This window comes from Aplidium turbinatum, chromosome 2 (genome assembly GCF_918807975.1).
Source record: "Aplidium turbinatum chromosome 2, kaAplTurb1.1, whole genome shotgun sequence".
In the NCBI taxonomy this organism is placed as follows: Eukaryota; Metazoa; Chordata; class Ascidiacea; order Aplousobranchia; family Polyclinidae; genus Aplidium; species Aplidium turbinatum.
In genome coordinates, this window is record NC_137473.1 from 51,247,154 (window position 1) to 51,265,050 (window position 17,897).

The window sequence follows — 17,897 nt, forward strand, 5'->3', positions numbered from 1 at the left end:
TGGATACGAAATGAGTTCTTTTCTAGCATAAGAGTCAACCTACCTAAAATTTTATTAGTGTGGTCCACCACCGCTCTCCTTAAAGCCGAAGTGGCCCGCATGCAAAAAAGGTTGGTGACCCCTGCCTTAATTGATGGAATCCAATTGGTAATTATATCATTCAATCCAATACAGCAAATCAGTCGTTTTTTTACATTGATTTGACGTCCGCAGAGGTTATATCAATGTAAGAGACCCTGATTTTCTGTCTAGGATTTTTCACGTATAAACTAATCACTCACAGAAAAACAAAATATTCCCATAAACATACAGTACAACAAACTGTTGGTCATTTAGAAATACTGCAGATTTTTAAATGTTTTTTATGCATTTTAACCTTTACATTTTACTTTTACAGATTATTGTATTAGGCTTTTCTTCTTCACATCATTCCAACAAAAAGTAAAACTCAGTTTACATGTAGTCTGAAAAATCTATTAATTGGAAAAATTATTGCCTGAAAAGAAATGGATCACAGTATTAATTTGAATCCGTTTTGCTCCACTGACTTTCACTTCCACCTTCGTGTATTGCGTTTAAAGTGCGTTGGCTGTCAATTTTTTAATAAAGTTTATGGTGACAATATAACTCTTACACCAGAAATACAAAGCAGATTTTGCAATCCAAGCATAACTGAGTTCCCGCTACCTCTGTACAAATGCGAAATTTGCAACCGAACTTTGTTGGATGCTGTTTTTGCTTATATTGTGATCATTTGCTGCAGTACAATCTTAGCAAATACTTGGTCTATTCTTGTCTGGTTGAATGCGAGAAGAAAACGCCCTCAAATATATTTCAAGTTATCCCTGACTGTGTCCGATTTTCTGTTTGGAGTTTTGGTTCTGCCTGAGACTTTGGCTCATCTGATAAGCGTAATGTATGAAGGCAATGAAGAATATTATGCTTTTTATGAAGGCATCACGGAAACACACAACATTTCACAAACAGGCCTAAATCAAAAGCGGTGGGAAAAAATATTTGCCCCTTCACACCTTACAGTATCCTCAGCATTTCTTTACATTTCCCAAGGTGCAAGTCTTTGCAGTCTTTTGCTCTTAAATGTCGATCGCTATATAGCTATCGCTTACAGCCTTCGATATCACAGAGTCATGACAAAGGCAAAGTCTTTAATTTGCATTGGAGGGATGTGGCTCGCTGTTGCTACATTGGGTATAGCGACCACTCTGACAATCGGAAGCTTTCGAGTTATCCCAGCGTCACTCTTTCTTCCAGTAGTTGACGTGGATGTAAAAATAGATAAGGAGGACCCAGCTGGGAGCAAACACACAAGTTTACATATTATTTTAGCCTATTTGGCCCCTTTGTTTGTTGTTTTTCTTGCCAATGTCGTTATATCTTTTGCTACTTCCTGTAGCCTCACAAATTTAAACAGCATAAAGAACTATTCCATGTCTAAACGCAAAAGCTCAAGTCCAAACTTAACCACCTTGGCAACGTCTTTTCACACTGACACTTTCGGAATTAAGTCAACAAGATTGGAAAAACTCGAGAATTCCGAAGTCACAGCATTGAAATCGTTATCAAGAACAAGCTTCTCTGGAACTTCGTCTTCTCCCGTTGTGGACGAGAAATTATCTAACCCTACCTCAAGAAGGTCTACGATCTGTCATATGGCTGATACCAAAACCACACCCAGAAACACACATGTGAGTTCTGGTGCTTTTACAAAACTCATCGTAACTATTTTCAGTAGTGTTTTCCAGCAAAGAACCTAATTTATTATTTAAAGCCATGCGATGAGATTGAGATACCTACACGATTTTATCAAATTGTGCTATTTGCTCAATACAAAAACACTATTTGTGAATAGTTAAATTCAATTTTTTTTTTTTTTTTTTTTGGCATAAGGTCTAACAAAGCCTTTTCGTCAACAAATAGAAGACTATAGACCCGCATAAATTTCGAAATATTTCGTTTCGACGCGGTGTTTGTCGTGATTTCATTTTGGAATAGATTTTTTTGCACAGAATTTCGCTTTTTTTGTTATTAAAACGTCGTTTTGAACACTCCTTTTCTAATTGGTCCATAATCTAATGCTTTGCAGAACTATCGGAGAAAAAAAGAACTTCAAGCATCAAACCGGACTCTGATGCTCATTCTCTTGGCTTACTCCATATGTGTGTCCCCGTTGACCGTGCTTCTCTTATTGTTTCAGCTTGGAGGATACGATGTGTATTCAGATGGTAGGGACTGGTATGGATTACATAACTTTGACATTATAGCTAAGTAACATTAATTTATGAGAATTAAAATTAGTTTGTTTACCTCTTTTATTAAAGCTTTGGTAGAGAGTTTGCTTTGTTGAACCATAGAGAAATAAAACTGAGTAGCCTAAGTGCCTAACCTTAGCGGGTTTAACATACTTCTTTTACACACAAAAAATATAACATAATTAAAATAAACTCAAACGTTTTCGACACGTACGTGTGTCCTCATCAGGAATTAAATCTGCAATATACATAAAATGAAAAATCGTTAGATAAATTTGACTTTGCACTATCACTGAAAATCAGATCTGCCTCGAGAGATGATTTTAATTCTGAGAGATGAATTTGTTTGCGTGACGCAAACCAGACATACATTGCCATTGGAATGTCAACCAGACATTTGTTGACAAGGGCCGGGGAGCGAAAATTTTTTTCCCACGAGAATTCTGTCTCATTTAGCCTACATATTTTGGTAAAAGTTTGTATTAAAACCGTGTGAATGCAAAATTTTCTCGTTGGGACGGTTGGTTCAGTGATTTCATCTTCTGCCTAGTGATCGTGAGAATGAGGGTTCGACGCCTGTCGAAGTCAATCTTTTTTTTTTCTTTAAATTAATTTTTGCGGTGCACAAGAGCTTTTCAAAAAAAGTAGGGTTAGGGAAAGCTTATATTTTATTATCATTGCAGAATTTCATTGGTAAATAGTTATTTCGCAATCTGAATCAACCAATCTCTCAAAACACTTTCGGAAAATCTTACTTTTAGAGTGACTAGAATCAATGAGACAGAAATCTCGTGGGAAAAAAAAAATTCGCGGCCGGGGAACACTTAAACCCAAACCTAACAACTAAAAGTGCAAAGAGCACATCACCTCTTGTGAAACGTGCAGTAACAATGTCTCGATCGACCAATTTAAAATTATCTCTCGAGGCAGATCTAATTTTCAGACTAAGATCACATGGAAGCCTCAAGAATCAAACGTAACAATCCATCTTTCAACCGCCGGCAGTTATTCGCCTGTGGCTCATCGTTCCTTTTGTGTGTGTTCTAATTGTTTGTCCAATGCCTGTAGTTTACACCTCATGTGATCTGTTTCCCACCGCATAATTTAGTCTTAATCATTTTGTATCATTTGTTCAGTTTGTGCTTTTTAGTCCAGGGTGTCGTTACAGTGATGGTGCAAAATCAAATTTATCTTACGATTTTTCATTTTATGTATATTGCAGATTTAATTCCTGATGAGGACACACGTACGTGTCGAAAACGTTTGAGTTTATTTTAATTATGTTATATTTTTTGTGTGTAAAAGAAGTATGTTAAACCCGCTAAGGTTACTCTGTTTTATTTCTCTTTTATTAAGAGCACAACATGATCCACTAACAAGCTAACAAGTTCGCTTGACGAAAGTTAACAAAATTTGTTATGACCAGGGCCGTGTTAACCGCCTTCCGTATTCCCCAGCCGGGAACCTACGGCTATGCTCAATCTTTAGTCTGTTTAATTTTTGTAGCTATTTAAAAAGAAAACGTGATAGAAATGCAACTACAGAAGCTCAATTTTGAATAGCGTACAGTAGGCCTACATCACGCAGTGCCGTGCTTCTCATGCTTCTGACTGGGGAGGTCACCGCCGTCTAGAGGCCTGAGATAAGTTTTCCGGCGTCCAGAGATGGCACTTTATCCGCCCCTGGTGATAAAGTTTGAGCCATAAAGCTAGTGAGGTAGGTAGAAAAAAAATTTCACGGTGGGGAAAAAGCCAGCCACTGTTGAAGGACAAACATTTTAATATTTGAAAATTAGAGTTTGTTTAAAACTACACGCACTGAATGCAGCCAAGCATGTATGAAACGTTATTCAATATGTAATAAGTTACAATGTTATTAAAACTTTAAAAACCGATTTTTTGAAAGGACAAGATCAAATTTTGGGCTGATGATTACTTTTCCAAGCCACTCTTCGGCTACATCTCTGCATAAAGCGTGATGCTTTCATAGACGTAGCCAGGGAGGGGCGAAAGGGGCCATGCCCCCCCCCCCCAAATTTTTAAATTTTGGATTCCAAAGTTGAGCCCTTTGTTGAAAATATAATAAAAGTTGTAGGAATTTATAACGTTTTTCAAAACATCTGGCTATTAACATCCCCAAGGACTTGTTTTAGACTCACAGAAAGACACCAATAAATTTTGCAAATCGTAAATCGCGTAAAATTTACGCGATTTACGTTTCTTTCATCTAATTTGTGGAGCAATTTCAGAATGGCTTACTTTGTTAGGTTATTGTGTAGTTATTGAGTTTTTGTGTAGCTGAGTTTTTGGTGTTGTCTAATTTTAGACGCAAATTTTCCCCGTTTGTGTGTAAGAGCTACCTTTAATAAGTTAATAGCTGTTTATCTGCTAATAAATACATATAAATATTACCCTAAAATTGTTTCCAGAAAGCGCTATAATCCATTATTTGAGTGTAAATTTGCAAAATTTTTTCGGGGGAGCATGCCCCCGGACCCCCCTAAAATACGGGTGCCTTCGGCACGCTCTAACCTCCCACCACTGCACATCAGGTGGCGATGGCTTAATCAAACACTTTGTCATTCTCATCATTTCACCAAATATTTGGCCTCCCCCAAACATTTTTTCTGGCTACGCCACTGGATGCTTTGCAGGAAATTTGGTGCCTTCTGAAATTGCGCCCGAGGTAAAAAGGCTATCCTTTCCCCAACCTACTGTAGCTACGCCATTGTTTAATCTCTTAAGAATTTGTTTTTTAAGTTAAATATGAAACAGGGGTTTACCAGCCATTTACTCCACGATGAGAAGAATAAAACTAGACTTTGTAGGCAACTGAACGATTATACAATGTAGGTTTATAGCCTATATTTAACAATATGCTACAACGCCGTAATTCTGTGTAATTTCATGGCCCATGATATAAGCATCCGTGCTTCTAAACAATCTTTGTTACGTTGCTTATCTTCCGAGAACAGAATTATTTACCGCTTTCATTTGCGCATTGCAGAAAAGTCTGCTTCCATCGGATTTGCCTTGACAGTCGGTCTGTTTATGACGTCATCGTTGTGGAACTGCGTCATCTACAACGTACGAAATCGAGAATTCAGAAAGAGTGGAAAAAAGTTATTCAAAAAATTAATAACATTTTTTCGAAATTCTTAGTTAAGTTGATTCTAGCCGTTGTTTTTAACCTTCAAAGCACATTATTTTTAATCTTTCCAATGTGTGCTATGTATTGTCACAGAGAAATAACTTTATTTGCCAAATTATCGTTTCGTGTTATTTTGTATTTGTTGTTGTGTACTTTAACAAACTGAATGTTGATATCTATTGAAGGTCGGTTTACTTGATGCTTTTTCCTAACCAGCAAATTAAGATTTTCTTTACATTGATTCCACGTCTGTAGACGTTGAATCAATGTAAAAAAGGACTGATTTCGTGACTAGGGCACTGTCAAGTACCTTATTAAGTTTAGAAAGTCACTCGTGCACTTTAAAAATTTTTGTGAATTTAATTTCAAACTGTAAAAGGGGAAGAGTTTGTTGACCCATATCCTTCTAGCGTCGGTTTAAACTGACGCGCAAAAAAAAGGATTGATAAAATTCTGATGCCGACAGGAGTCTATTCTTTTTTTCGGTTAATCAGAAATATAAGAATCCAGTTAATTAGCTAGTATCAGGCATATCGACAGCTATCGCCAACAGTAAGCTTGGAGTCCTTTTTTTTTTGTGGCCGTCAGTTTAAATTGACGCAGGAGGGTATTGACTTAATTGACAAAAATTCAAACAAATCGAAATGCTGCCGTGTTGAGGCAATAAGCCAGGCTAATGCAAGAAGTTCAACATTACGACCACAATAATATCTTGAATGGTCTAAATCAGGGGTGTGCAACGTGCGGCCCGCGGGCCAAATGCGGCCCGCGAAGAAAAATTGTGCTGCCCGCGAAGATGTACCGATTTTGAATTATGTGCGGCCGCGAAACGTGTTTATAATTTATTTTAGTCTGGTACGTGAGAACAATTCATTGTACATTTTGCACCTTCTGTTAACCATTTTAAAAATCTAGCTAATCCGATTTTAGGCTACTGTATTTAATTATTTGGAACGTCAGTAGATCAGAGGCACAGAATTGCGCAGAGAATAGCTCAAACTAAGAAACCGTATTCCGACGGTAATTTTGTGAAGCAGTGTCTTATCGATGTCGCAGAAGAAATGTGCCCTGAAATGAAGAGTGGGTTCGAGAAAATAAGTCTGTTACGGTGGATGATAGCGAGGCGTATCGATGATTTTGCTTGTGATATCAGTGACACTCTCAGGGATAAGGTGAAGAACTACAGCACAGTTGGCCATATTTGTAAAAGGAGTGGACAAAAACTTGAACGAAACGGAAGAGCTTCTGTCACTACAGTCAATAAAGGCACGACAACTGGGGCTGACATCTTTACTGAAGCAATTAATTAATTCTTTTGACAAGTTCGAACTGGACTTGTCCAGCTTATGCGGAATCGCAACTGATGGTGCTTTGATCCATGTCCGGAAATGGCATTGGATGCATAAGTCTCTTGAAGTCTGCCTTGAGGGTGAGAAAAATCGATGATGACATAGCAATTTTTTATTGTATCATTCACCAGCAAAACCTGTGCGCCAAATCCTTGAAGTTCAAATACGTCTTGAGCCCGGTTATTAAGGCAGTAAATTTCATTTGAGCACGAGGGCTCAACCATCGTCAGTTTCAAAAGTTTCTGGATGATTTCAACACGCCACATAAAGATCTACTGTACTTTTCCGAAATGCGTTGGTAAAACAATTAGGGTTGCATGTTGCGACGATATTACGAACTGCGGAAAGAAGTCGTGAAATTTTGAAACTTAAAGGGCAGCCAGTAGCTGAAATGGAAGACAAAAATTGGATATGCAATGAAATCTTTTCCACTTTCCAACTTTGAAAGACAATGGAATGCATCATGACAAGAAAAATGAATTTGCAGACCAACTTGAAAAATTATTGTATGAATTTTTGGCTCGTTTCAAGGACTTCAAATCTCATGAGCATTTGTTTGATAAATTTTCTTCCCCATTCAACAGAGATATTAACAAAGCAGCAGCTGTTATCCAACTTGAACTGATTGATCCTTAAGAGAAAACGGGTTTGAAATTAATCTTGGCGATTTTTATCGAAAACATCTCAACCAAGATGACTCTCCACATCTGAAAATATTCATGGCTTCAAAAATGGCTCTTTTTGGCTCAACGTATTTGTGCCAACAATTTTTTTTTAAAACGGGCGTCGTAACAGACGAACACTTGGAAAATGGACTTCAAAATGCGAGCACTTCCATTAAAGCAAATTTGGAAAAAGTCGTCGGGAAAAGAAGCCAGCTACATTTTTCTCACTGAACTCGTTTACAATAAAGACGGTGTGACAATAAATTGAATAGCAGTTTTTTTGTCCAGAAATGCGTTTATGCGTGTTAACTTATTATTTTTGGAATGAGATAACCCCAAATAATGCCATTAAGAATAACATGAATAACAAAAAAACTACTTTTTTGTGCCTGCAACTACTAGAAAGCATATGTTAAATAAACGTGCGGCCCGCGGTTTCACGCAGATATTTACATATGGCCCTCCTGTAATAAAGGTTGCACACCCCTGGTCTAAATGGCTAGCGTAGAGGTTACACCACTATGATTAGCGAATCGCAACTGCTCGCTGCGCTAGTCAGCAGCCGACTCAGTTTGTGTTGATAGCCATGAAGAACGCTCCCTTCTTCACAATTATGATATAATCACAATTTGCACATTTAAGTTCTCTACAAAAAAGAGCACAATGCTTTATGTCGTTTTATGCAATCAATTGTATTGTTGTATTTCCGCTGTTCTGCATACAATGCGTTTCCAACATTTGTCGTTTGTCAAATGAACAAAACAGAACAAGTTCAAAGAACTGAGCTATTTTCAGGAAATTGACACATTAGATATGAAGAAAATAAAACAGGAGCAATTCAAGTAAGTAAGTGGCGTGAAAACGTGAAACAAAGACTGTCGAAATCGGACGTCGACCAGGAACGTTCAGAAGACTTTACAAGAACCGCTCTTTTCAGAGTGCGGTAGTTCCACTGTCGACAAGTACCGCCGTCCCACCATCCTATAGCTGAACGCCGGCTCATCACATTCAGCAAGACTTCATTCTATTTCAATGTTACAGACCTGTTGAGTCGTTTTTAATAGGACAAAATAATGATCGACTTGACTAACCACCTGCCCAGTCAACAAAATCCGCCATTTTACATTAATTCAACGTGTGCAGACGTTGAACCAATGTAAAAATGGCGGATTTTGATGTCTGAAATAGTGATATCAGGAGCTCCATCTCGATGTAAACATGTAATAGCGAATAACAACGGAAAAGATAATAACTTTAAAAAGCACTTTGCAAGCTGTTAGCGGTTCGCCTGCATGAACGCTTTACCCTAAGCTGCATAATACACCAGCGTTTGCAGTACGAAAACAAAACTATTGTTGTAAGATGCTGAGCCTAAGGCAGAAATGCTTTTTGGTGCTAAGAAAAAAATGACCATGGCCCTAACCATAAACGTTTCTTAGAAAGATGTATCAGCATAGTTTAGAAAATACAAGCTTTCAAATTCCAATACAAGGAAATAAGTTACCACCAGCATTGTGTTGTAATCATACTGGATAGTCCGATAAATGACTAACATTCAAACAGATGTTGATTCAAAGATTAAGTCAGCACGATAATCCACTATTGGTGTGCAATTCTCTAAGTAAATGCTTCAAATTTTAATAAATTAGAGCTTAATGGAAACTGATGTAAGTTGGGTTCTCTTCTGTTTGTCGTTGGATATTTGTATCAATATTGTTCGAACGTCTGGTTAATCTAACCAAGATATTACGAGCCCAAAATGAATATACTAAACTCAACGTATCACATTAATTACATTGAAGATGAAGACAGTATAGTTTTCGAAACGTTTGCTGAACATGAGTTTAGTATCTACATTTTAGGCTCTTTATTTATTTTTATAAGATATTAGTATTATATTTTTATAATAGCAGCACTCTTCCAATTAAGTTATTTAAAACAATTCGCTTTTTGTCAGCATTATGTAATTTTGACACCTTATGTATGGAAGGTCTAGCTGCACAGATGTAAATTGTTTTGTCATTGAAGTTTAACATAGTGCTACATACCGTATCTACTTGTAGGAAGCGAAGATTAATTTTTGTGATACTGTCAGTTCATTTTTCACAAAACAAAATCAGTATAATTAGGTGACAAATGCTGTGCAAACCGTAAAAGAAACATTATATTGAATATTATTCGAAATACCATGAGAAATTTGAGAAGCCACTATAATGAATAAGCTTTCACGCTAGCAAACGTTTTTTTAATTTTTTTAATTTGCTGTTACTCCATATTTCCATGACGACACCAAACCTATATAAGGCTTCGCTTTCGCAAGTCATGTTTATTTTAAAATTGGTTTGCTCAGCTCACGCAGTTGTAGCTTGCTGTAAGTAGAGCAGATGTATATAAAAAATGCCGGGCATCAGAGTTTCAACAATGCAAAAGTTTGAAGAAAAATAAACAATGTGAAAGTTGTTGAAGTCGGTATAAAGCAACAAATAGTCTGTGGCTTGCCTAAAAGTATTTTGATACATTTTACTTTGTCTTAGTTGTTTTCTGGCTCAAAAAGCTGTATTTTTTAAAATAACTTACATGCATGATATTTTACCAAATTCATCCAAAGCTAGATTTTTGTAGAAGGTAAAGTTACAAAGTTCAGTTTAAAATTGATGGTTCAAATCAGGTTTGGCATGACCACAGTATAAGATTGCAATAATTTATTTTGTGACCAACTTTTATAGCCTATTGATAGTGTTGTAGGTTTCTGTCAAAAAAACTTCGAAAATTCGTCCGAGGTGTTCCCACCTTTCCTGATAGCCTACTGTTGGTTACAATGCGCATTTCACCTCATTATCACTGAAATATTGGTTAATAGAATTGTTTACTATACTGTAGGCTAGTTGAGTGAGCAATGTTTATTTCTTATTATTGCATTATTTTTTCTGGTTTTGAGAGAAGCAGGTTGGTTGGTTGGTTTTGAATCTTTATTCTCGAACTGACAAAGCCTTGATTGGTTATTCCAGGTAGCTTCGCATACTTCTAGATGCTTTTGACGCAAGGCCGGTTACCGTGATTGGCAGAGTGAAGTTTTCCGATTGTTGAGCCGATAAGGTAAAGGGAGTGTGATTGAGCAAGCTACAAAGCAGAGCATTTTAAAAAACGTGGATAAAATGCATGTATTTTCTCGTTTTTTGAGGCAAGTGACCAAGTGCCCCTCTGCATCCGCTACCTGATGGTTGTTAAATCATCTGAATATCTGTTTGAATTGAAAACTGGACGCCGCCAGCTTTTATCGCTTAGTGAAATAAGCAAAACTACGAAAAACAGTTGGTCATTTCGAAACTACGCAGTGAAAGTGAAATGGTTTCTTCCAGAGTACAATTCGATGAAAACAACTAGCAAGAATGTTTTCGTGGTACTAATGTAGACCAAACAATAAATTGCTGTTGAACACCGGTATTTTCCTTTGCAGATGTGATCTACGGGTACATTTGGTAAAACTGCATCACATGATTTAGTTTAAAAAATTGAATAGTTGGAAAAAGTTATTGCTTGAGAAGAATATGGAAAGCGGTATCGATTTAAATCCGTTTTGTTCCAAAGACTTTTACTCTCCTCTGGTACTGGGTATGAAGTGCGTTGGTTGCAAGTTCTATGAGAAAGCTTATAACATAAGTTCAACTCTTCCTCTAGAAGAACAACAAATGTTCTGCAATCCAAATATAACCGAATTCCCGTTACCGCTGTACAAATGCGATATATGCAACCGAACTTTGCTGGATGCTGTTTTCGCTTACATTGTGATCATTTGTTGCAGTACAATCTTAGCAAATACTTGGTCTGTTTTTGTCTGGTTAAATGTGACAAAAAAACGCCCTCAGATATATTTCAAGTTATCCCTGACTGTGTCTGATTTTCTGTTTGGAGTTTTGGTTCTGCCTGAGACATTGGCTCATCTGATAAGCGTAATGTATGAAGGCAATGAAGAATATTATACTTTTTATAAAAGTTCCCACAAAAACATAAAAGGATATCAAAAAGGGTGGGGAAAATTATTTGCCCCTTCACACCTTACAGTGTCCGCAGCAATACTTTACATTTCCCAAGGTGCAAGTCTTTGCAGTCTTTTGCTTTTAAATGTCGATCGCTACATAGCTATCGCTTACAGCCTTCGATATCACAGAGTCATGACAAAGGCAAAGTCTTTAATTTGCATTGGAGGGATGTGGCTCGCTGTTGCTACATTGGGTATAGCGACCACTCTGACACTGGGAAGCTTTAGAGTGACTCCATCTTCTATGTTCCTTCCGGTGATAGAGCAGCCAGACGAAAATAAACACACAAGCTTGTATATTGTTTTGGTTTATTTACTCCCTTTGTCCGTTGTTTTTCTTGCCAACGTCGTTGTATCATTTGCTACTTCATGCAAGCTCACAAAACTCAAAGGAATAAGAAACTTTGCTCAGTCACAGTACAAAAGCTCAAGTCCCAGTTCAAGAAAACGAACCTTTTCTTCTTTTTTGACAACATCTTTTCACACTGACAACTCCAGCAAGCAGCTGGTCAGGTCTTCTTCTCAAGTACCTTCGATATCAAAACGAAGTAACTCAGAGGAAAACCTTCCGACAAATAAAAATTTCGAACTTATAGCGTTGAAATTGTTACCAAGAAAAAGCTTTTCTGGAACTTCATCTTCTTTTGTGGACACGAAACCACCAGACATTACCTCAAGGAATTTTAGTGTTGGTGAGACTTGGAGAGAAGTGTTCAACAGCACACCCAGCGAAAGGAATAGGCGTAAAGTTTCTGGTGCTTTCATAAAAATCCTTAAAGCCATTCCTTCCAGAAAGAAATACTTGGACAAAAAAGCAAATAGATCCACCACACGTACAGTAAGTTATGTACTTGCTTTTGTCATTTTTGTCATACAAATAACTCTTGCTGATATTAGAATTCGATTTATCCTTTATATCTGGAGTAATGTCAAATAAACCTTTTTGTTGCAGCGCTAAGCATTTAGCCATGGAAAATTATTTGTCGGAGCTGTTGTCTTGGTCATATCACACAGCATAATACTGAGTTTATCATTTCATTTTCAACTGATTGAAATTTGTCAAATTAGTCATTAGCCATCGAATCGTCCCTGTGGCGATGGAATTGGCTCACTCATTGTTGACAAAGTTATAATCTAGTCAAGTATATACAAAAACCACCAATAATCTTGTAATAATCAGTAATAAATCAAGGCAATAATAGTAATAAAGTAATAATCAGTAGTAATACTAATCTAGTATGTGATGAAACTACCAATCGAAAAAGCAATAAATATATATTTTCATTTCATCATTACTTCGTGAAAGAATATTACAGTATAATATATTGAGTTTCGCTTTCAGCAAAAAAAAAAAAAACAAAAAAAAACAGCAACATAATTGTTGTCTATTTCACAAGTGTACATTCGAACGATCTGTTTCAGCCTGATGCTGCAGGTTTGCTGTGGTAGTAGAGGTTTATCACTAGCTATCGGAACATAATTCCTCAGTCATGTGCAAGGACGAGACAAAGTCAATATTAATTGAGATTGAAATGTAATATATTGTTTGCAGATTCGTCGCAGAAAAAATGAACACAAAACTGCAAATCGAACACTGATCCTTATCCTGGCAATTTACTCGATATGTGTTCTTCCATTGACCACACTCCTTGTACTTTATCTCTTAGGAGGAGAAAATAAACACTCAAATCGTAAGTTATTGCATGTGTAAATTATATGGGAATGGAGCGTGACCATTTTTTGAGTGTTCACTTTTCTCAGAAAACTTTAGTCCAGTTGTATTTTAAAAAGTCCTGAGTGCGATTGAGCCAAGTCACCTCCATTACTTGTTTATCTTTTCTTGTTTTTTTTTTTTAAATACAAGTCAACTATATGCTTGAAGTTTACTAAAAAAGTGAACGACCAAAAAAATGGTCACGATACACCGCTGGTATGGAGAAATTAATTCTTCACTTATGGAATGGAAATATTGCTTAATATTTCTTTATTAAATCTTTCGGCTTGCGCAGGTACCAGCTTAAATTTGCTTCCAATTTGACCCGGAACATGTAATTATACAATTGGAAGTTTTAGTTCAGAACCCGAAAATTTAATTAGTAAACTTGGCAGTTGTGATGATTATAACAACTTGTACGGTCACTCCTGTAACTGCTTGCCGTTTTCAATTGCGCGTAGACTATTTAGCTTCAATATTGTTGACAGAAAAATACTGTAAATTATGAAGTTAAAGCTACTGTAAACTGAAATTCGCCACCTCGACGGTTTCCAAACAATTTACTTCGGAAGATAAATTGATTATAAACACTGGTGTACGTACATGTGCAGCCTAAGTGATATATACGTACATAGACCAATTATACTGGGTTGGTGCCGACAAATGCATTCGTATGTACCATTTCTTTTCCTTGCTTGTTCTTCTTACTCTTTTCCACATATGACATGACAACTTAAGACAACAAAATCCGTCCTATTTACATTGATTCAACGTCTGCAGACGTCTGCAGATGTTGAACTAATGTAAAAATGACGGATTTTTCTGAGTGGGAGTTTGCATTTTCGCAATGACGCAGATCGTGTTTCTTCCGCCTTGAGATCTTTGTTTGTTTTATGCTAAGTTCGTGCAGTGACATCAGCGCAATCACTTCCTTGGGTAAAAGTGGGAAACATCGTAATTGTCGATATTGCTTAACTGCTTTCAACAGTTTAAAATTAGGAATCACATGCTTTTGCCTCGTAGTCTTCTAGGCCTTAAGTTATGTGTTACTTACTTTTCTCCAACATCTAAGGAAACCTTTTTAAAATACAAAATGTGGAACCATTTAAATAACATGATGCGTTCTACTGGTGCAAATTAAGTTGAACTGTATAAAGTGACAATCTGCTTTTATTCCGTCGAAATCATGTTACTTAACTAAATGCCTGATGAACAGCCTCATTCGATTTTCATGTGGAGACATTTTGTTGTGGATTTTTTAAGGTACAATACAATGCATCAGTGACTTTAAACCGGTATTCCACGGAACACTGGTGTTCCGTGAGAAATCGTGAGGTGTTCTGCAAGAAATTTATTAGTTTGACTAGCGTTCCGTGGAGCACCGGTCGAAAATCAAAATCACAAGAGCTTTTCATTTGTCTTTCTGCCATTTCTGCCCAAATGTTAATTTTGTACTCATCCTAACAGGGCCAGATATCGCACTGAGAAAAAACTAAGTAAACAAATAGTTGTTGTTTTGTTGACTTCATTGCATTATTTTAAACATTTGTTTGATCTTCTGCAAGATTATTTTAATGCATAAAGTGTTCCCTGCCTCAAAAAAGGTTGGAAAACGCTGCAATAGTTTAATAGATTGCCAATCGTAAATCCACCGATTCGTTTTGTATCTTGGTGGTTTGACTTAAAAAACTTAGTATTGTACACATGTATCAATTGTCAATTCCATGATGAGTCAAAATAGATCGGGTTCAACAGGGAACTGGATGTATTGTTCTAAAAGTAAATTTAACAATATGCTACAAGACATTTTACAATTCAGCTAATTTGCGTACTTACTTGATCCTGTATAAGATTCCAGTGTTCATCAAATTACTCTGCATTTAATTGATCTATAAAAGTTATTTGTCCTCTAAAGACAAAGTTATTTACCTTTTTTTGTGCGTTGCAGAAAAGTCTCTTTCTATTGGATTTACTTTCACTGTCGGTCTGTTTATGACGTCTTCATTGTGGAATTGCGTCATCTACAACGTAAGAAATCGAGAATTCCGAAAAAGTGGAAAAAACTTGTTCAAAAAATTTATGTCGTATGTTCGAAAAACTAAAATCTAATCATTGGTGCGTGGACTAGAAGATCTTTCACCTTTAAATATTTCTACATCTGTCTGCTACAGTGTAAGCTATTTATTGCCACATTTTTATTTCGTTTTATGTTGTTGGTGGGCAGTTATCTGAATTATTATTTATCTGAGGCCGTCGATGCCTGGTTCAGGCAAGGCAATTGAAGAAGAAGAAGCGTACCCGAAGGAAGGGCATTGATCCGTTGATTTAGTATTTGCTTAGTCTTCAAAAATATTGTTATTTGCTTTGACAGTGTTATCCAAAACTTATTAAACGCTGCACTCTATTTTATTAAATTACTGAATCTTTTTTAAAACGGGAGGCAAAGTCTAATGCCCTTCCTCTTGTGCACGCCACTGTTTGTGGGCTACAAAATTTCTAAGAAATTAAACATTTCTATATTATTGTTGACCCAAAAATCACTTCAAGGTTGGTTTATTTTTATTTCTTTTCACTGTCAAGCGCCCACTGTCAACTCAGAAGGTTTTTTGTTTTGTTTGTCATATCCAGGCTTACACCTGGTGGTTGAAGATTTAGATTAAGTGGACGGGAAGGCAAGGAAGCCAATCTTCATGTCCGTCTTCAGGCATGCCTTTAAGTGTCCTGCCAAAGACACAGCTGCATGCTTTTGAGCAGTGTCGAACCGGCGCCCTTTCGATTGCCGTTCCAGGGCTCGCACCACTCGGCTATGTAGCCGACAGAAGGTGATTCGTTGCATACTTTAAACCTCTTTCCCTGTCATCCAACGATGCAGGTCCGTTTCAACAGTTCGTCAATCAAGTTTGTAAACTTGACTCAGAATTTTAATTTTTTTAAGGTCAACAGTTTGTTTCACTTCGGAAAGAACTTTAAACAAAAACTTTGAATGCCACCAAGCGTGCAACATAAACATTAAAGAAAAGGCCTACCAGTAGTTTATTGCCATTATCAAAATTTTAGCTTTGCGCAAAATAAAGCACAGTACTTTTATATAGTTTTATGCAATCAACTGTGTTGTGGTCGTTGTTTTTTTACTGATTTGAAATACAAGGCTGTTTTTGCAGTTGTCGTGCTGTGAGTTGGTTTTCTTGGTGGAAGCTCCAAACTAAATATAACATTTGTTTCGTAAACAAAGTAGGCTAAGCCTGTTGGCAACGCATTTTTTGTTTCATTTTGATGAACAGGGAAATCTGTGGAAAATTTTCTTCTATAAATGTAGTTTTCAAACTCTGCACATTTTGTTCATACGTCTTTAATTGCAATGAGGTTTTCCTTTGATTGCAGTCGTTTTTCAGCTATACAGTAAAGAAGAAACATGTCTAGATGGGTCTTCCAGTATCTTACGATTGTTTCCATGCAGTACATTATAACAGTCTACATCTACAATAACCAGGAGCGTAGCCAGCACAAAATTTTGGGGAAGGCAAATAAATATCGTTGCATGTGTCAGTGCGCCAGGCAAAGAGTCCGCGAAAGCGAAGCACGCAAACGGGGATCTAGAAGGTCTTCTCCTAAAATTTTTGAAAAAATAAGGTAAAACTGCGCCTTCTGAGAGCAATCAGCCTAAATCAATAGAAAAACTTTATCAAATGATGCTAATTACCGAGGATAAAATGTTTATTTAAAATATTTCGAGGGAGAGGGGCAATTGTCTTTTTTGACCCCTTGACTACGCCAATGACAATTTAACTTACATGGTTTCAAAGTTGTGTTTTATCCGGATTTGTGGACGTTTTACATTAAGCTACTCTTCGCAAAAGATTTTAACTGACTAAAAAAACAATAGAGGACAGATCATAAACTTAAACTTTTGGTGAATCCTGGTTTTCAAGCTTCGATTGAAAGTGTTGCAGTAGTAGGCCACAGTAAAAGGCTTTTATAATCTGTATTTGTGGCAGTGTAAGTCGCAATAAGAATAGCTGGCAATCTTAACATTGAAAGAGAAGCCCACTGTCTTTGGTAATTTGATGTCATATCGGTTACCTTTCAAAGCCGTTAAAAGCATTTGAAAATTGATTTGGAATAGATTTTAAACCAAGCCGAAATATAAGTGAAGTAACCGATCCAAAAAAATCTCAAAATAAGTCAAACGAAGCATTGAGATAAGAAGCAAAATCAATTACAGAAGTGTTTCACTCTCTAACGAATGTGTGGTGCTGGCTCAAGTTGTGTTGGAAGTTTTATCATGGTTTTATTTACCAGATTGAGTTTCGCTTCTAGCAGCATGATCGTAGTTTACTTCACAATGTATATAACGACCTGTTTTAACCTGATGCTGCGAGTTCGCTGTGGTAATAGCAAATTGCATTAGCTTTCGAAACACAGTTTCCTAGTCATGTGCTATGACGAATGGTGTTGCTGTGAAATTTTATTGAATCAGTTAAACCAGTATAAGTGTTTTGGCCAATTATTTATTTACTAGGTTGTAATAATGGAGTTACATAGTTACTTAGATTTTTGACAATTGTCGCATTGTTGATTTAGATTTAGAATTTTTTGTCGTATCTAAAGCAAGAACGTAGCCACCGGGGCAGTGGCGCCGCCAGACCTTTAACATTGGGGGGGCAAAGTATTGACAGTGCAAGACAGTAGCATAGTCAAAAATTTTAAAAG

General features: G+C 36.7%; 2 protein-coding genes across 2 annotated transcripts; both read left to right on the forward strand.

Annotated features, from left to right (window-relative positions):
• Positions 1 to 434: 434 nt before the first annotated feature.
• Positions 435 to 6,757, forward strand: LOC145765415 (uncharacterized). Its single transcript, XM_082577239.1, has 3 exons — positions 435 to 1,706; positions 2,105 to 2,243; positions 5,277 to 6,757. Exons 1-3 carry the CDS (start codon positions 507 to 509, stop codon positions 5,429 to 5,431), a joined length of 1,494 nt encoding a protein of 497 aa, XP_082433365.1. The 5' UTR covers positions 435 to 506; the 3' UTR covers positions 5,432 to 6,757.
• Positions 6,758 to 10,982: 4,225 nt separating this feature from the next.
• LOC145764390 (uncharacterized) lies at positions 10,983 to 16,465 on the forward strand. The gene is made up of 3 exons (XM_082576007.1): positions 10,983 to 12,311; positions 13,026 to 13,164; positions 15,136 to 16,465. The coding sequence occupies exons 1-3, from the start codon at positions 10,983 to 10,985 to the stop codon at positions 15,294 to 15,296; spliced, it is 1,629 nt and encodes a 542-aa protein (XP_082432133.1). The 3' UTR covers positions 15,297 to 16,465.
• Positions 16,466 to 17,897: the final 1,432 nt, after the last annotated feature.

What these genes read in the sequence shown, in the direction of transcription:
- LOC145765415 (XM_082577239.1), top strand. Translation starts at nt 507, where the DNA reads ATGGATCACAGTATTAATTTGAATCCGTTTTGCTCCACTGACTTTCAC. An exon ending in CCACACCCAGAAACACACAT is followed by an intron (nt 1,707 to 2,104) that starts GTGAGTTCTGGT and finishes AATGCTTTGCAG; the next exon opens with AACTATCGGAGAAAAAAAGA. An exon ending in ATACGATGTGTATTCAGATG is followed by an intron (nt 2,244 to 5,276) that starts GTAGGGACTGGT and finishes TGCGCATTGCAG; the next exon opens with AAAAGTCTGCTTCCATCGGA.
- LOC145764390 (XM_082576007.1), top strand. Translation starts at nt 10,983, where the DNA reads ATGGAAAGCGGTATCGATTTAAATCCGTTTTGTTCCAAAGACTTTTAC. An exon ending in ATAGATCCACCACACGTACA is followed by an intron (nt 12,312 to 13,025) that starts GTAAGTTATGTA and finishes TATTGTTTGCAG; the next exon opens with ATTCGTCGCAGAAAAAATGA. An exon ending in AGAAAATAAACACTCAAATC is followed by an intron (nt 13,165 to 15,135) that starts GTAAGTTATTGC and finishes TGTGCGTTGCAG; the next exon opens with AAAAGTCTCTTTCTATTGGA.